Genomic DNA, 17,161 nt, shown 5'->3' with positions numbered 1-17,161 from the left:
TGGTATTCTTAGCAAAGATTTTGGAGAATTTTGCTATTTCCTTCTCCAGATCATTTTTTAGATGAGAAAATTGTGGCAAAGAGGGTTGAGTGACTTGCCTCAAGTTCACTCAGCTAGTAATTGCATAAGACTGGATTTGAATTCAAATATTCCTAATTCCACACCCTGTGTTTTGTCCCTTGTGCCACTTAGCTATAATAATCCATAAATCATTAAATATTAAAGTATAATAATAGATAATTACATGAACTGAGACATTTTCAATTTGAAATTCATCAAAAGATGAGAATTTTCATTTTAAAATAATAATAAATGAAATATAATAATAGATGATATTTATAAAATGATTTTGATTTGCAAAGAATTTGACATAAATTATTTCATTTGATCTTCACACCCGCTCTGGGGGGAGGTATAGTATTCCCACTTTACAGAAAAGGAAATTAAGGCTAAGAAGAGGTAAAATAGCTTTTATCCCAAATCATACAATCATACAACTAGTGTCTAATTTAGGATTTGAACTCGAGTCTCTCATGATGCTGAGACCAGTATACTTTTTACTATATCAGCAATTCTTTTTCTTTTTTTTTAGATTTTTCAAGGCAATGGGGTTAAGTGGCTTGCCCAAGGCCACATGGCTAGGTAATTATTAAGTGTCTGAGGTCGGATTTGAACCCAGGTACTCCTGACTCCAAGGCCAGTGCTCTATCCACTGCGCCACCTAGCCGTCCCTATATATCAGCAATTCTTAAAGTGTGATCTGAAGACTATTGATTGTCCCTCAAGTCCTTTCCAGAGATCTGTGAAGTCACAACTATTACATAATAATACTAAGATGTTTCATTTATTTTCCAATATTGTAAATATTCATGGAAAAAGCTCACAAAATGCAAAAGCATTTGGGAGGAGGAAGTCCTCCATAATTTTTCAGAATGTAAAAATGTTTATAAAATGTTTGTGAATCACTAGAGAATACCTAAATCCTCCTTAGCCTTGCCTGCCTACTGGACCTTCTTTAATAGCCCAAAAACTATCCCGTGCTGCCCCTTCTTAACTTCCAGTTGGGGTGAGGGCCTGAGTGTTCCCTACCTCCTATCTTAGGCCAGCCTCTGAAAACCTTCCCCACTTTCTGGCAGGGATGTCATCCGAAGCTTGGGGCCACTGACAGCCTAGACCCGAGTTCCCCTGTTATGAAGCTCTACTCACTGAACATTGTCCTTAGATCTGGAAGAGACCAAGATCATCTAGGCCAAGCATTTTCCCAGACATTATCTCATCTCAGCAGTCCTGGGAGGCCGGTTGTGCAGGCTTAGCCCCATCTGAAAGATGAAGAAACCATCAGAGTGAGAGGAAGTCATTTGATCGTGGTCACACAGCAAGTCAGAAGGCAAGCAATAGAGCTGGGCATCCCTGGCCTCCAGCCCCGGGACTGTCCAATTTACTGTATTGCCTAAATCATATTAGCATGTGTAAGAATGTAGGAGTGTAGAGCCTGAGCCCTCTGGGGCTATGTGATCCATTAGAGGTGATGAAACTGAAGCTCATCGGGGAACCAGGGGAGGGGGGTTGCTCAAGGGGGCACCCAGCAGAAAAGCTGAGATTCAAACTTCAATCCTGGAACTCTAAATCCTGTGGTCATGATATTTCAGTGCCAGAGTAGCTGCCAAGTCTGAAGAGAGTTTGGTCTAATTGGAGTTAGATTTGATTAATCAGGGAAAATTTCCTGGGCAGGATATAAGCGGGGGAAGGGAGAGCATCACTGTGCCACATAAATGTGAGAGTGATTTGTCTGTATAGGTACATGTTGTCTCTTCCATTAGAAGGTAATCTTCCTGAAGGCAGGAATGCTTTTTGTCTTTGCCATCTTATTGACTGGCACAGTGGCTGGTGCAAAGAAGGTGCTTGTTAAATGCTTAGTGATTAATTGAATGTCTAAGTCCAGAGCACTAGACTTGAAGTCAGGAGGCTTAGGTTCAAATCCTGAGTCTGATACTTACATTATGACCTTGAGCAAGTCCTTCAGCCTTTGGTTTCTTTTCCCTTATAAAAGGAGAGAGAGAGAGAGAGAGAGAGAGAGAGAGAGAGAGAGAGAGAGAGAGAGAGAGCTCTACCTAGACAAGGATAGAAAGAGGTAGAAGATTGACAGAGATGTAGAGATTGATAGATGATGATGTTTGTCCTCCATTCTTGAAGACATCAGGGAAGGTGATGCCATGACAAGTACATGGATTGAATTTGAGAGAGGGAATGCTGTGCTAAGTCAACAGCCTCAGTTTCTTCTTCAGAGCCATCTGAGTCAAGTGGCCAGATAGGAGTCAGGATGACTGGAGATGACCCTGAATGCAAGGTAATTAGGGTTAAGTGATTTGCCCAAGGTCACACAGCTAGTAAGTGGTAAGTTTCTGAGGCTGGATTTGAACTCCTGTCCTACTTACTCCAAGGTCAGTACTCTATTTCCTGTGCCACCTGGCTGCCTGGATAAGTAGAGAAACAGAAGAAGATGGGTATATGTTTAGATAAAGATAAATGATAAAGCTAGATTGATAGATACATATATGTAAAGAGGTAGATATAGAGATAGGTATATATATAATATATACATATATATACAGAGAGAGAGATTTATATATAGATAAATGTTATTGATAAATGATTAGAAAGATAGCAGTATGTAGAGAGGTAGATTGATATATAGTTTTATATATAGAGAGAGATTTATATAGATAAATGACAAAGGTAGATGGATAGAAAGATACAGGTATGTAGAGATAGAAATGTGTAGGTGGATAGATATATAGAGAGATGCATATATTTAGATAGATCTAGATAAATGATAGAGGTAAATAAATAGATATAGAGAAAGATAGCAATTTTAGATGGAGATATAGATATATGATAAATGGCTGATAGAGATTAGGTGGATGTTTAGAAACTTAGAAATAGGGAACAGAGAGAGACAGGAAGATAGTGTAGAGAAGTAGGTAGGAAGTACTTTTAAAGCATTTTCCATGTACCACACATCTATCTTTAATATGGGTATAATAATGCTTCAGAAAGTGTTTGATGATCTTTAAAACCATTTTCATCACTATCATCTGGAAAGGAGTGTAGCCAGTGGGACCAGGGCTTGGGGTAGAAGATTGATCCAGGAGTTGGGTGTCATGCTTGGGATGCCTGCTTGGGTGTCCTTGGGGTGCCATGTGAGAAGAGGTTCAAGGAGACAACTCCCACCATACTTGTTTCAGCTTCTCTAGTGAGTGATGCTGTTGTTTTCACAGGTGGAGTTAAACTTGATGCCATCAGAGAATGCCCCTATCCAGGAGTCCAGGAAATACATCTTGCTGTAAGTCATCTCATCTTTTCTCTGTGACCAAGCCAAAGAGACACTCTTGGTTCTGGCCCAAGAACTGAAAAGAGTGGAATTGGGAATGCTCCTCAGGAATTATTTCTGTCCAGCCTAAGAGCTGACCTTCTTGGTGACCTTGCCCTCTCCTTCAAATCAGGTTCAGGTCACTAAGACCTTTCTCTATGTTCTGAAACTCCCTAACAAACTTACAGAGAGGAAGGCTACAAAATAGATGTCCATATCAAAGTCTGTCGGGAATGATTTTGATTGTTTTCTCTTCGTTTCAAACTATTGGACACTTCTTTAGTGAGGAGAAAATAAAGTACTCATATGTTTGACAATCAACCAATCAACACTCAGTCAATGAATATTTGTCATTTAATATTTGGGCATCAGCACTAGCAGATCTGTGAGGGTCAGGAGAAGGTGCAAAAAGATAGACCTGAGAAAGACTCAAAGAGCCTATGGGCATGAGAGGATCTTCAATGTATCCCCAATGAGTTTAGGCATTTCTTAAGGACCTCCCATTTTCCTGGGCTGTGCTAAACCCTCGACTAACCTGTGAGGGGCTGAAGGCCAGTGAAGACACCCAACTGAGAGGCAAGGTAGCTACATGTGAATAAAAGAAAAGACAATGGACAATCAGACAAGAACCTCTTGTTAAGTGCCTACTATGTGTCACTGTTCTAGCCCTTAGACTACCAATGAGGTACAGGGAGGACATGTGTTTGATTACATACAACTTTGGGAGTCATAAGTATGTGAGAACAAGTATCTCTGGAACAAGAGGGCCCTCAAATCTCACCTTTCTCTCATATGCCCAATCAATCCATTCTACCCAATCCAACAAGCATTTATAAACAGTGTTAATATGTCATATGTTGCTCTAGGCCAGCCAGAACACAAATGCAAAATATTATCTCAGTCACCTGCCCATCACCTATCTCCATCTTCAGTTACAGTTCCATGCTTATTCTCTATTCAGATATGTAGATATATATTTGTCTATGTATGAGATGTCTGTGAGCATACATCTGTTGAGTCATTTTAGTCTTGCTCTACTCTTTGTGATCCCATTTGGGGTTTTCTTGGCTAAGATGTAGCAGTGGTTTGCCATTTCCTTCTGCAGCTCATTTTACAAGTGAAAAAACTGAGGCAAAGAGGGTTAAATGACTTACCCAGGGTCACACAGCTAGGCAGTGTCTGAGACCCGATGTGAACTCAGATTTTCCTGACTCCAGGTCTATTGTGCCACCTAGCTGCCCTAGATTAAAATGTAGCTGGGAAACATTTAGCAAAATTTGAATGCACAAAGATGAGTCTTCTTTATTTCAGACCCAACACTCTATCCATCATGCCCCCTAGTTACCCTATGAGATCACATTTGAGTTCACATATATGTACATGTCTAGGAGACTCTTCTTTTTGTTTTTAATTAAAAATTTTTTCTAATTGATATTTTAATTTTTAAATTTTATTATGAAAGTTTTTCAATATTCATCTACATGCATATTTTTGTTACATAATTTCCTTCCACCCTCCCTTCCTACTCCCCTCCCCTCAGCAGCAGTCTAGTGAACATTGCATATGTACATTTATGCTTAACATTTTACATATTAGTTATTTTCTGTCTAAGGAATTAGGACTAAGGGAAAAGGAAAAAAAAACTATGGGATAGGAAGGAAAAACATAAGAGAAATATTTTTAAAAATGAACATAGTGTTCAGATTCTGTAGTTTTTTTTGTTTTGTTTTTTTCTTCATCTGGATATGGATAGCATTGTCCATAACAGGTCTCCCAGAGTTGTCCAAGTTCTCTGAACTGCTGAGAGGAGTTAACATATATCAAAGCTGATTAACTTGCAATGTAATTGTTAATGTATATAATGTTCTATTGATTCTGCTCCTTTCACTCAACATCATTTTGGAGACTTTTCAAGAATTCTTTACCTGGGGTCACCTGGTTTGACTATATTTCACTATAATTGGTTTTCTTTGTAATCCTATGTGTTTTATTTTATGCATTAGATGGTCTGAGAACACAGAATTAAGGATCCTTGTTTCCTGGGAACCAGACCCCAATGTGATGGGAACCACTTCCTTTAGTACCTGGAGTAATGGGACAAAGCAACTTCTGTTTGTTGAGAGTCTAAATGAAGTCCCAGCTCTGGCCACTGCCCTGGCAGGGAATGTCTCAGTTTAGGGAAATGCATATTGGCAGTTTGAACCAAGTGTAAGAGTCCTCAAATATAAATGAATTCTCTTCATGAATATTGGTTCTTTGATGGCTTCCACAGTCCCCAGCAGACAGTGCCAGTAGAACCTCCGTGTGCAATGTGATATAGACACTTTACCCCACACTGAGAAAACCCACAGGATGAAGCCACAGAACACCCTGCAGAGAGGGAAAGCCTAAATTTCCCAAGACACTCTGCCTACTCCCATACATAGGGAGAGACCTACTCCTACTTCTGACTCTTATCTCTGAATCCAAATCACTTAAAGTTGTACTTAGAAGAATATAATGGCACTTGTCCAATCCTTCAGCCACTCTAGAATTCTTACAAAAAATAAATAGACTCTGGCAACATAATAGAGATAAAAAGGGTCTTGGGATAGTTAGTGTCAGAGCTAGAAAAGACTAGATATATACAGGGTAATTTGGGGGTAACCAGATCAAGACTCTAATGGGGGGGACCAAGAAAAGTAAGTCCTGTAGGTTTTATTATTATCCTCATTATATAGATGAGAGAACTGAGGCCCAAAGCTTTATGACTGGATGATGGTCTCATATGAAGTGAATGTCAGAGGTAGAATTTTGATTCTCTCCTCACTCCAAGGTGTAGAAGGTGTAGAATACTACACCTTAATGAGCCAAGGGAAGAAACTTCCTGGGGAAAGAAGCATGATTCAAGTTGAAATCTTCTGAGATTGCCTTATAGTCATGTTCTTTCTTATAGGTCCATAGTTATTTGTATATTGTCTCTCCCAGTAGAGTCTAAGTCCTTGAGAGCAGGCACTCCCTTTTGGTCTTTTTTTGGTATCCCTGGTGCCTCACACAGTGGCTAAGTATTTAATACAGTCTGCTGTCCATCCCTCCCCCACCCTGTATAGTTAAATGATAACAGTGCAGGTGTCTAAATCTATAGACGAATAGATGAATGCTTCCCATCCCCCTTTCTACTTCTCCATACTACCTTTTTCTCATCTCACCCACACAGTTTGGTTTGCCCTTTGGCAACCACACTTGTAGGGTGAGAGTGTTAGGAACATCTCCATTTTACAGATGAAGAAACCATGATTCAGCGATCACACTGTGATAAGAGGCAGGGTTTGAATAGCCAAGAACCTGAGCATCAAGATGACATCTTTATTTTCACTAACTTTTGGTTTCCTGTGTATCTTATTTTATACATTGAATATTATTGCTCTGAGAAAAGGTCCATGGGTTTCCCCAGGGTGCCCCAGGGGATCATGGCACAAGACACCTTATCTTATTTGGAGGTAAAATGACACTCCTTGACACTCAGAATATACTGGCTTTGAATTCATCAGAGATCCCTAGTCAGTAAGACACACTTTTACTCCAATACTACTATCATTATAACATTTTCAGGTGATTTTTTGCACATACTGCTTCATTGCTGGACATCAATGATGTTTCCTGGAAGGGAAGAGTGAATCTGAGACTAGAATTCTCTATGAAGATGGCAGTGAGATATCAGTGAGATACTAGGCCTGGAATAAGGAAGATGACAGACACTAACTGTGTGACCCTGGGCAAGTCACTTAACCTCTGTCTTAGTATTCCCTCTGGAAAATGGGGGTATTAAAATGGGTAAGGGTACCTTCTTCCCAGGATCAAGTGAGATATGTTTGTAAAGTGTCTTGAACACCTTAAACCATGATATAAATGCTATCATCATCTTCATTATTATCATCAGCACCTGGTCTTCAACATTGTGAAAAGGATGCCATGTCAGGGGACCAAATGACAAATATTACTGAAGATCTGGATTGTACCTCTACTACCTCCTGGCTGTGTGTCATAGGAACAGTCCCTCCCCCTCACTGGGTCTTAACATCCTTCTCTGTAGAATGAAGGCATTGTACTCAGATGTTCTCTGATGTTGCTGGTTCATGGGTCAAACTTTCCTCTTCCAGGTTGGCTGCCTCATTCCTTCCCCTGTGTCTGCACCTATGTAAAGAATTATTTAGTTTCTCTTGAGCCTGATGGTAACAGCTCCCATTCTCTTTATTCCCACAGAGTTCTTCCGACATGTGGCCTCCGACTTTCCCCAGTCCAGAGGAATCAGAGGCAGGGACCAGGTCGTGACCCATGGGTGTAAGTACAATCAATAATCAGTAAGAATTTCTCAAGTGCCAGTAAGGAGCCAATCATTATGCTGAGGGCTGGACAAATAAGTACAAAGAATGAAACCATCTCTGTTCTCCAAGGGCTTCTAGTCCATCAGAGGAGACATTGTGTAGGTAGAAACCCATCCAGACCACATATAAAGAGAATCAACAGAAAATAAGCACAAAGCACTTAAATACATATAAGAGTTTTTGGGGAGAGGGGAAGACCAGGAAATATTTCATATAGTAGTTGGCAGTGGAGTAGAGCCTTCTAAAAGATGGCAGCGAGGAGGGAGTACATTCCAAGCATGGAGGATTGTCAGGGCAAAGGTATGGAGGAGGAGACAAGAAGTGACTTCTTATGGGAAGAATGGAGGGAAGACCAGTTGGGCTGGATAGTAGAGTGCCAGATGGGGAGTAATGTTCAGTGGGGTTGGAAAGAAATGGAAAGCTAATCCCCAACTGGCCACCCTTTTGTCAGTGAATCACTCATTGCATGATGCACTGGGCTGCTGTCTCCCTTCCCCACCCATATGTCCAACCCTCATTTGGGTGACCCTGAGCCCTGCCTTTTGTACCCAATAGGAACAAAGCCATGCCCATGGGGCTTCCTCTGTTACATGTTCTACTAACTAGAGCAGGATTCTAAACTTTGGCAAAATAGTGTTTGCTATTTGGCCAACTGGCTCACCCTGAAACCCACCCCAGCTCTGCTACCACTGAGTTGTGTGACCTTGGTCAAGTCCCTTTCCATGTCTGAAACTCAGGTTCCTCATCTCTATAACAAGGAGAATAGATTATATGATATTTTGGTACCCTCTAGTCTAGATCCTCACATCCTAAAGGCTCCAGGGAGGGTCCACAAGACAGAGGTTATATGAGGAGTTAAAGTCTTCATTCTCATAATGGCAGCTCTGATTTCTGTGGTGCTTTAAAATGGGCAAAACACCATTCCTACATTATCTCTCGAAGTCCTTACAATAATCCTATGGGATAGTTGCTATCATTATCTCTGTTTTTCAAATATAGAAACTGAGGCTAAGAGATTAAGTGGTTTGGCCAGGATCCGCACAGCCAGTAAGTATCTGATGCAGAAGTGAACCCTGGTGTCTCCACCTGGAGCCACTGATTGGTATTGGATCAGTGGGTGGGAAGGAAGACAGTGTAGTGTCTTTCATTTGTCCTCAACCCTCCCAGCCTTGGGTTTGTGTGCTTCCAGCAATGTGTGAGTCACTAATGGTAAAGCCAGGAGGGGTCTTTGAGGGTGGGGGAAAGAAGGGATTTTGGCCTGAGTATGCAGACAATTGAAGGTTTCCTATTGTATTGTGAGGGTTGTGGAGGACAACAGTTTAAAAAGCAAAGTCATAACTTCCAGACTCTTTTTAAAGATGCTACAATGACTTCTTTTTTCCTTCTCCCCCCCCTCTCTCTGGTGTGTGTGTTTGTGTCTATGTGTCTGTATTGTGTTTATGTCCCTGAATGTATTTGTGTATATGTGTGGTATTTGTGTTTTCGTGTGTGCTGTGCATGGTTTGGGTGTGTGCCTGTGATGGACTTGTGATGTGTTATACCTATGTGGTATACATGTCCTTGGTGTGATATACATGTGGTTCTCCATGTGTGGTATGTTTGATATATGTGTGGCAAAATGTCTGCATGGATGTGATGTGTCTGTGTATTTGTGAAATATACATGTGCATGTGTGTTTTCCTGTGTTCATTGTGGAACCTATGATTCCAGAAGAGTGTGACCTTCTTGTCCAAGACTACCAGTTCCCAATACCAACTCAAAGGGAAGGGACCCCAAGGGACCAGCCCTCACCATTCAGTGTTATTGAACTCCTCCTGTGGGAAAGAGCTACGCTAATGACATGAGCTGGACTGTCCTGCATTCGCAAAGACTTGCCAACCAGCACGAGACAGACATGTCCTGGGCTGCCTCCTGACTCTGAGGGCGCTGCTGTCATCAGGAACAAGATGGCCAGACTCAAACCGTTAACAAAGCCCATCGGGAAACTCTTTGGACTCATAGTTCTGAGCTATCGCCAGGCATTGAAGTAGCTCCACCAGTGGGAACTTCTTTTTTTGACTCTCGTGCATTTTTTAGTCCAATAGCAGCCAGCAACACTTCAGTGAAAGCTCCTCTGGAACCACCTCTGGCTTCCCACTTTTCCAATGCAGGCAGAACCAGGTCACGCGGGCCATTTGTAAATGAAGCCCCGTCCACCTTTCCCCAAGTAGCATCATCCCCAGCCTCTGATAAGGCCATGGATCCCGAGCAAAGCGTCAAGACCGCACAGACGTCGGAGGGCAGCCCCAGAAAGCGGCTTCCCAAAGGAGAAGCCGTGCAAGCCAGTGGCCCCTCCACCGCTCCGGCCACAGCTCCGGCCCTGACCCCAGCCCCGATTCCGGTTCCAGGCCCGGCTCCGCCTCCATTCCAGGGCAGCTCTACTTCTTCCCCCGCCACGCCCCTCCATGAGCTACTTTCCCAGCAGCAGCACTTTTCAGGACCTCCGCTGGTCCTGAGGGAGGGGCCACAGGAGAAAACGGGCCACCAGAAGCCCCCAAAGAGAGCTACCGTCGAAGGCCCACCCCACCTCCCCCAGCTCCCTCAACACCCTCTGTCACCAGCATTTATGTCGCCCGGCAAGGCCGAGCATCTCCTGGAAGCGCCCACGTGGCAGCTAGTAGAGCCCATCAGGCCAGGTCCTTCTGGCTCCTTCGTGTCCCCGGGGCTCCACTCTCAGAGCCAGCTCCTCCCGGCCCACCCGACCATCCTCCCTCCCGAGGAACTGCAGCCCATCCCCAAAGTCTACATCCCGCGGGCCCCCCACTTGGCCATGAAGCAGGCCGAGGAACCACCCAAGAAGGAGAAGAAGCCCCAGAAGCCCGGCAAGTACATCTGCCAGTACTGCAGCCGGCCGTGCGCCAAGCCCAGCGTGCTCCAGAAGCACATCCGCTCGCACACCGGGGAGCGGCCCTACCCCTGCATCCCCTGCGGATTCTCCTTCAAAACCAAAAGCAATCTCTACAAGCACCGCAAGTCCCACGCACACCGGATCAAAGCCGGCCTGGCTTCGGGGATGGGCTCGGAGATGTACCCCCCGGGGCTGGAGATGGAGAGGATGGGCGGGGAGGAATTCGAAGAGCCCACCGAGGGAGAGAGCACCGACTCGGAGGAGGAAACGGGGGCCGCGGCCGGGCCCCCGGCTGACCTGTCTCCCAGACAGAAGCAGGCCCTCCTGGGCAGCGGCCTCTACGGGGCGGCCGGCGGCCGGGCCCCGGCCCCAGATCGCTGCTCCTCCTCCTCACATTCGGGCACCTCCCAGTCGCTGGAGGAGAGCCCCCAGTTTGCCGAGCCTCTGTCGTCGTCGTCGTCGGAGCATCCGCTGAGCCACAAGGCGGAGGACACCCACACCATCAAGCAGAAGCTGGCCCTGAGGCTCAGCGAGAGGAAGAAGGTGCTGGACGAGCAGGCCTTCCTGAGCCCCGGGAGCAAGGGCAGCACGGAGTCGGGCTACTTCTCCCGGTCCGAGAGCGCCGAGCAGCAGATCAGCCCCCCCAACACCAACGCCAAGTCCTACGCCGAGATCATCTTCGGCAAGTGCGGACGGATCGGCCAGCGGACGGCCATGCTGACGGCCGCCGCCGCCGGCCAGCCGCTCCTGGCCCTGGCCGCCGACGACAAGCCCAGCCTGGGCCCCATCTCCGTCCCGCGGACGCAGGTCATCGAACACATCACCAAGCTGATCACCATCAACGAAGCCGTGGTGGACACCAGCGAGATCGACAGCGTGAAGCCCAGGAGGAGCTCCCTGTCCCGCAGGAGCAGCATCGAGTCCCCCAAGGCCGGCATCTTCCGGGACCCGTTCCAGCTGGACCCGTCCAAAGCTCTGCTCCCCCACGGCGAGAAGGGCAAGGCCGACCCATCCCTGCTCTCTCTCCAGCAGCTGCCCCCCAGCTCCACCGAGCCGGCGCCCCTCCTGAGGAGCCATTCCATGCCTTCCGCCACCTGCACCATCAGCTCCCCGCACACCTTCCGAGGTAGCTACTCCTTCGACGACCACATCGGTGAGTCGGACGCCCCGAGCCGCAGCCAGGTCTTCACCTCCCACCCGCGCACACTGAAACGCCAGCCCGCCTTCGAGCTCCCTTTGGGAGGGGAATATAGCTCCGAGGACCTCGGACTGGGCCCTAAGGACACGACCTCCAAACCCCCCGAAGAAAAAGAAGTGAAGGAAAGCGAACTCACCAAAAAGTCCCGGAAAGGCTCCAAAGCAAAAGGGATAACCTTCGAATGTAACATCTGTGGGGCTCGGTACAAGAAACGGGATAATTATGAGGCCCATAAAAAGTACTATTGCTCGGAACTTCAGTTGGCCAAACCTGCTTCCACGGTTGCCCATCCATCCTCTGAAGTAGAAAAGAGCCAAGGGGAGCCCGAGGGGTGGTCTCAGATGATGCACTATAAGTTGGGGACCAGTTTAGAACTCACACCACTGAGGAAGAGAAGGAAAGAAAAGAGCCCGGGGGATGATGAAGAGCCCCCCTCCTTTGAGTCGGCCAAAGGTCACTCCTCGCTGGGGCCTGGGAGCCAGTTTGCCAACCCAGTCCCCTCTGAAGCTGCTTTGACCCTCCCCCACGAGCCCACCAAGCCACCAGCAGAGCCAGCTCCATCGGTGCCACCCCTGGAGGGGACCATGGCCTTCCACCCGAGGATTCCCAAACCAGCTGCAAGTTCTGAGTCTGGGAAGGAGAGAAGAAAAATCTCCACGGAAATTTCGGTCATTCAGCACACCAGCTCCTTTGAAAAACCGGACCCTCCAGAGCAGCCTAGCCACCAGGAAGGAGAGGACAAGGCTTTGTCGCAGTTCCCATCCCAGCCACCAGTCACTCCCCACGGGCGCTCTTCCCACTCCCTGCAGCCGAGGTTAGTCCGCCAGCCTAACATCCAGGTTCCTGAAATCTTGGTCACCGAGGAACCTGACAGGCCGGACACTGAACCCGAACCCCCACCCAAGGAACCCGAAAAGACTGAGGAATTTCAGTGGCCTCAGCGGAGCCAAACACTCGCTCAGCTCCCAGCAGAGAAGCTGCCCCCCAAAAAGAAAAGACTGCGCCTGGCAGAGATGGCCCAGTCCTCAGGGGAGTCCAGTTTTGAGTCCATCTCCCTGACCCGGAGCCCTAGCCTGGAAAGCAGCGTGTCCCATGCTTCCAGCCACTCAGCATCCTTTGAAAGGGAAGACCATGGGAAGACAGAGACTCCTGGGCCTTCCTCTGAAACCCACTCCAAGTCTTTTGGCACCCACATGTTGACTGTTCCGAGCTACCCTCACCACTCCAGAGAAATGCGGCGGTCAGCCTCAGAGCAGTCCCCCAACGTGCCACATCCTTCTCAGATATCTGAGACCCGCAGCAAGTCTTTCGATTATGGGAGTTTGTCTCTGGCTCCACCTCCCACCTCATCGGCCCCCCCAGAAAGAAGAAAATGCTTTCTGGTGAGACAGGCTTCCCTGAGTCGGCATCCAGAACATGAGCCAGAGGCACCTCCCAAAGGGAGACCGGAAACAGAGGAGACATTACCTTCATCCAGTAAATCTGCCTCCAAAAGTCTGCTTCATCAGCCTTCCTCTTCCTCTCCCTGCTCAACTTCTACCACCACCACCACCACTTCTTCCTCTGCCTCTGCCTCTTCCTCCTCCCATGGTGGGTACCTCAGTGCTAAGAGTCAGCAGAAGGACAGTCCTCAGCTGGTGTCCAGCCCACCTTACACGGAAGCCCTTCAAGTGTTCCACCCACCCATTCCCCAGCTCTCCCTGCATGAAAAACCATACCTCCCTCCTCCAGTCTCCCTTTTCTCTTTTCAACACTTCCTCCAGCCTCCAGGACAGTCATCAGAGTTGTTCTCCACTCCGGCCATGCCAGAGGTCTTCCCTGCCCCATACTCCATGCCCCCACTTCCCCCCTCCTTATTTCAGACTCCAATTCCCCTCCAGCAAGCTGTTCTTCATCCAGGCCAGCTTCATATGCCTCACCAGCTCATACCTCATCCAGCTGATTTGCCCTTCCAACAGCACCCTTCCTTTCTCCCCGTGCCCCATCCCAGCTCCTCCTCACTCTCTTCGGGCTTTTTTCTGCCTCTACAATCTCAGTTTGCCCTTCATCTGCCTGGAGAGATTGGCAGCCATCTGCCCCCGGTGAAGTCCAGTCTGTCCCCACTCACAGGGCCCTCTGGCCTCTCCCCTAGTACAGACTATGGCACTGATGTTCAGTTGCACCCAGTGACGCGTGCCCCCAGCCCTCCAGTATCGACGTCAACCCCTCAACTGACTGTTCCTTCCTGCCCAGACTCCACGGTGTCTCTGGTTGTTCCTGTCCGAATTCAGACCAACATGCCCTCCTATGGAAGCATCATGTATACAACTCTTTCTCAGATCTTGGTCACTCAGTCCCAGTGCAGTCCATCTTCCCTCATGCTTCCCAAGTTCGATGACTACCAGGCCAAAGGGACATTAGTCTGTGGGGTAGATGCTCCCAGAGTGGGTCTCGAGGTAGCCCAGATCAGTGAGGAGCAAAGAAGGGGGTTTCCGACACCATACCTGAGGGTGCCTCTGCCCTTGGCAGAGAGGAAAGGTTCTTCTCTGTCCTCTGAGAGCATCCTGGGCCTGGAGGGAAGCCCGTCCACTGCAGGAGGCAGCAAACGGGTACTGTCCCCTGCTGGCAGCCTGGAACTCACCACAGAGACTCAGCAGCAGAAAAGGGTGAAGGAGGAGGAAGGCTCCAAAGGTGAAGAGAAGCTAGAACTGCTCAGGCCAGCGAGCACCATCCTTGCTGGTGCCGAAGCTGGCAAGAGGCAAGAGAGAGCCCAGTTTGGAAGCCCCATTCAAAGCCGAGGAGAAGAAGAGGCCCTCCCTAGCTCCTCATTGGCTCAGCCCCTTCCCAAGGAAAGTCCTCCCTCTCAATACTCGGGGCTGCCTCATTCAGGAGTTCCTGGCCTGGAAGCATCCAAACAACCACTTGGAAAGCCTTCCCGGAGACAGTCACCCCTTCAGGGAATGAAGAAGGAAGATTCCAAGGACATGTCTGATCATCCACCGAAGACTCCTCCCACCTCCTCCTCCACTTCTCCCAGGATAGCAAAATCCCGGGAAGGTACAGACGCCAAGAAGGTACTACAGTTCCCCAGCCTCCATACGACCACTAATGTCAGTTGGTGCTATTTAAACTACATTAAGCCAAATCCCGTCCAGCAGGCAGACAGGAGGTCCTCTGTTTATGCTGGTTGGTGTATAAGTCTGTACAACCCCAACCTGCCTGGGGTATCCACTAAAGCAGCTCTGTCCCTCCTGAGGTCCAAGCAGAAGGTTAGCAAAGAGACCTACACCATGGCCATGGCTCCACATCCTGAGACAGGAAGGCTTGTCCCGTCCAGCTCCCGAAAGCCCCGAATGACAGAGGTAAGAACCATCATGATGGTTTCTATCATCTCTAACTAGACTGATAATTAATTCTGTTAAGTGATGTCCCTATAAGGACTCCGGTCAGGAAAGGGAATGACTTAGGTTCTGTAGAGAAGATCAGGCCCACTCCCTTCATTTTATAGATGAGAAACTAAGGCCTAGAGAAGGGAAGGGATCTGCCAATGGTTATTACATGATTAATAAATGACAAAGCCAGATCTTCTGAGCCTACTTTAGAATTTTCCCCATCCTACAGAGATGTGACCTAAAGAACAGATTCGTAGACTCATGTGCTTAAAAGGGACCTTAAATACCTCCTAGTGCAACATGCTTCCCCTCAACCCAATGTCCCCTGAAGTCTCCACTATAAATTTTCTCTCTTGATAACTTAGCCTGATCACCCTTTAAAAGAAGTTTATGCTACTTCTCTGGACAGATATATAGGTACATCTTAGCAAAGTTGGCCCTCCAGTGATTTTCTCTAAAAGAAAAACCTTGTTTGCCCATTGATTTCCATTATACAAGTAAAGTTGGGGGGGGGTAGATCAGTAGGAGAGACAGGATATGACTCCCTCAGCAGACTAAGTTGGAAAATTTGTTTTGTAATGGTTTCAAATTCTTAGCACTTTTCTACATCCAAGATCATACCCTTTCTCATCAATGCTTTTGCTATCTTTTTTCTTCATCCTCACTACCAACCCCATTTTGCTCTACTTATTCCCTAGTATCATTGAAGTATTTTTTATTCCCAGAAACTCTTAGTCTTCCTCCTCCTCACTTCTGGTATTTGGTTCTTCTCCTAATAGAGCTGGCTTCTATTTTTTTTAGGTGGGGCCCCCATCTGACATGTGGTGTAACTCCACTCAGAGAATGCCTTAACAGTGAGGCTCTAGGTTCTGTAAAATGAACTCATTTCCTACTTCAAGAATTCTGTGTGCTCAGAGTTCTGGTACTTGACTTAGCGGCTTTGCTCCGGAAAGGGATGAGATTGCTCTAAGGGATGAGGCCACTGGATGGTCTGCTGAGTCGGCTAAGTCAGCTGGCTAAATAAATAGGGAACTACTGCTTGAGGAAAGCAGCCTTAATTGGGTGGATGGGGGTCCTTTTTCCTCTTTAAGTTATTAGAAAAAAAAATAAAAGAACCTCAAAAGAGCTCAAGGTTGAGGACATGTCTTGGTTTTTCCCCAAGGCAGATGAAAATTCCTGTCCCTGCATTTAAATGCTGGCTCTTCCACTCACTAGCTTTGGGCAAGTAATTAGATCTCTCTGAGCCTCAGTTTCCTCCTCTGTAAAATGTCAGGGCTGGATTTGACGCCATCTAAGATTTCTTCTACTCAGAATCTAGAATCCTATGATTCCTTCAATGAAAATCTAGATAGATCATGGGAAGGAAGAGAGGGGAAGAGAAGGGGAACAAATAGTTATTAATTAATTGCCTACCATGTACCAGACACATGCCAAGTGCTTTACAAATTGTATCTCCTTTGATCCCCACAAGGGAGATAGGTGTTATTTTTCCCTATTTTACAGCTGAAGAAACAGCTGAAAAGTTAAGTGATTTGACCAAGATTGTTGCAGGTAGTAAGCATGAGAGCACTTGAACCCAATGCCTCTGATTCAAGAGCCAGGGCTCTTTTCCTATGCCATAGAAATAGCTATACCTAGTCCTCAACCTCTGTGATCTGTGCTTCTTTCTTCCTTGCTCATGGAGTTTATCTTGGTAAAGACCCTAACTAAGCCTGGTTGGAGAATCTCCTTTAGGAAATGCAACTGCAGACTGTTTCTAAGTAGTTAGCCAAAGGAATGCCCTTGTCACTTTGCAGAGGTCCCTAACCCCTGACCAGGGTGGGGGTGGGGGGAGCATGTTGTTCACTTTTCTGGAGAAAGTTACAAAGTAGAATTGTAGGGTTTTGTCAACATGGGTTATTCTTCCTTACTTTTTTACCAACAGGAAAATGAGGGGCCAGAAGCTAATTGAAGAAAATTGAATAAGGAAGA

General features: G+C 46.9%; 1 protein-coding gene across 2 annotated transcripts in view; it reads left to right on the top strand.

The window, feature by feature from the left end:
* The first annotated feature begins 245 nt into the window (after positions 1–245).
* Positions 246–17,161, top strand: part of HIVEP3 (HIVEP zinc finger 3) — a 42,944-nt gene continuing 26,028 nt past the window's right edge. The window contains exons 1-3 of one of the 2 annotated variants that reach the window (XM_074217775.1): positions 246–3,343; positions 7,613–7,690; positions 9,445–15,160. In XM_074217775.1, coding sequence (XP_074073876.1) covers positions 9,971–15,160 — 5,190 coding nt within the window. In that variant the 5' untranslated portion in view covers positions 246–3,343; positions 7,613–7,690; positions 9,445–9,970. Of the gene's footprint in view, positions 3,344–7,135; positions 7,691–9,444; positions 15,161–17,161 lie in introns of those variants that run through there. The other variant, XM_074217776.1, reaches the window with a different exon arrangement.

The sequence above is a fragment of the Macrotis lagotis genome, chromosome 1 (assembly GCF_037893015.1).
Source record: "Macrotis lagotis isolate mMagLag1 chromosome 1, bilby.v1.9.chrom.fasta, whole genome shotgun sequence".
In the NCBI taxonomy this organism is placed as follows: Eukaryota; Metazoa; Chordata; class Mammalia; order Peramelemorphia; family Peramelidae; genus Macrotis; species Macrotis lagotis.
Note: the sequence above shows the minus strand (reverse complement) of the source record. Positions and strands in the feature narration are given on the sequence as shown.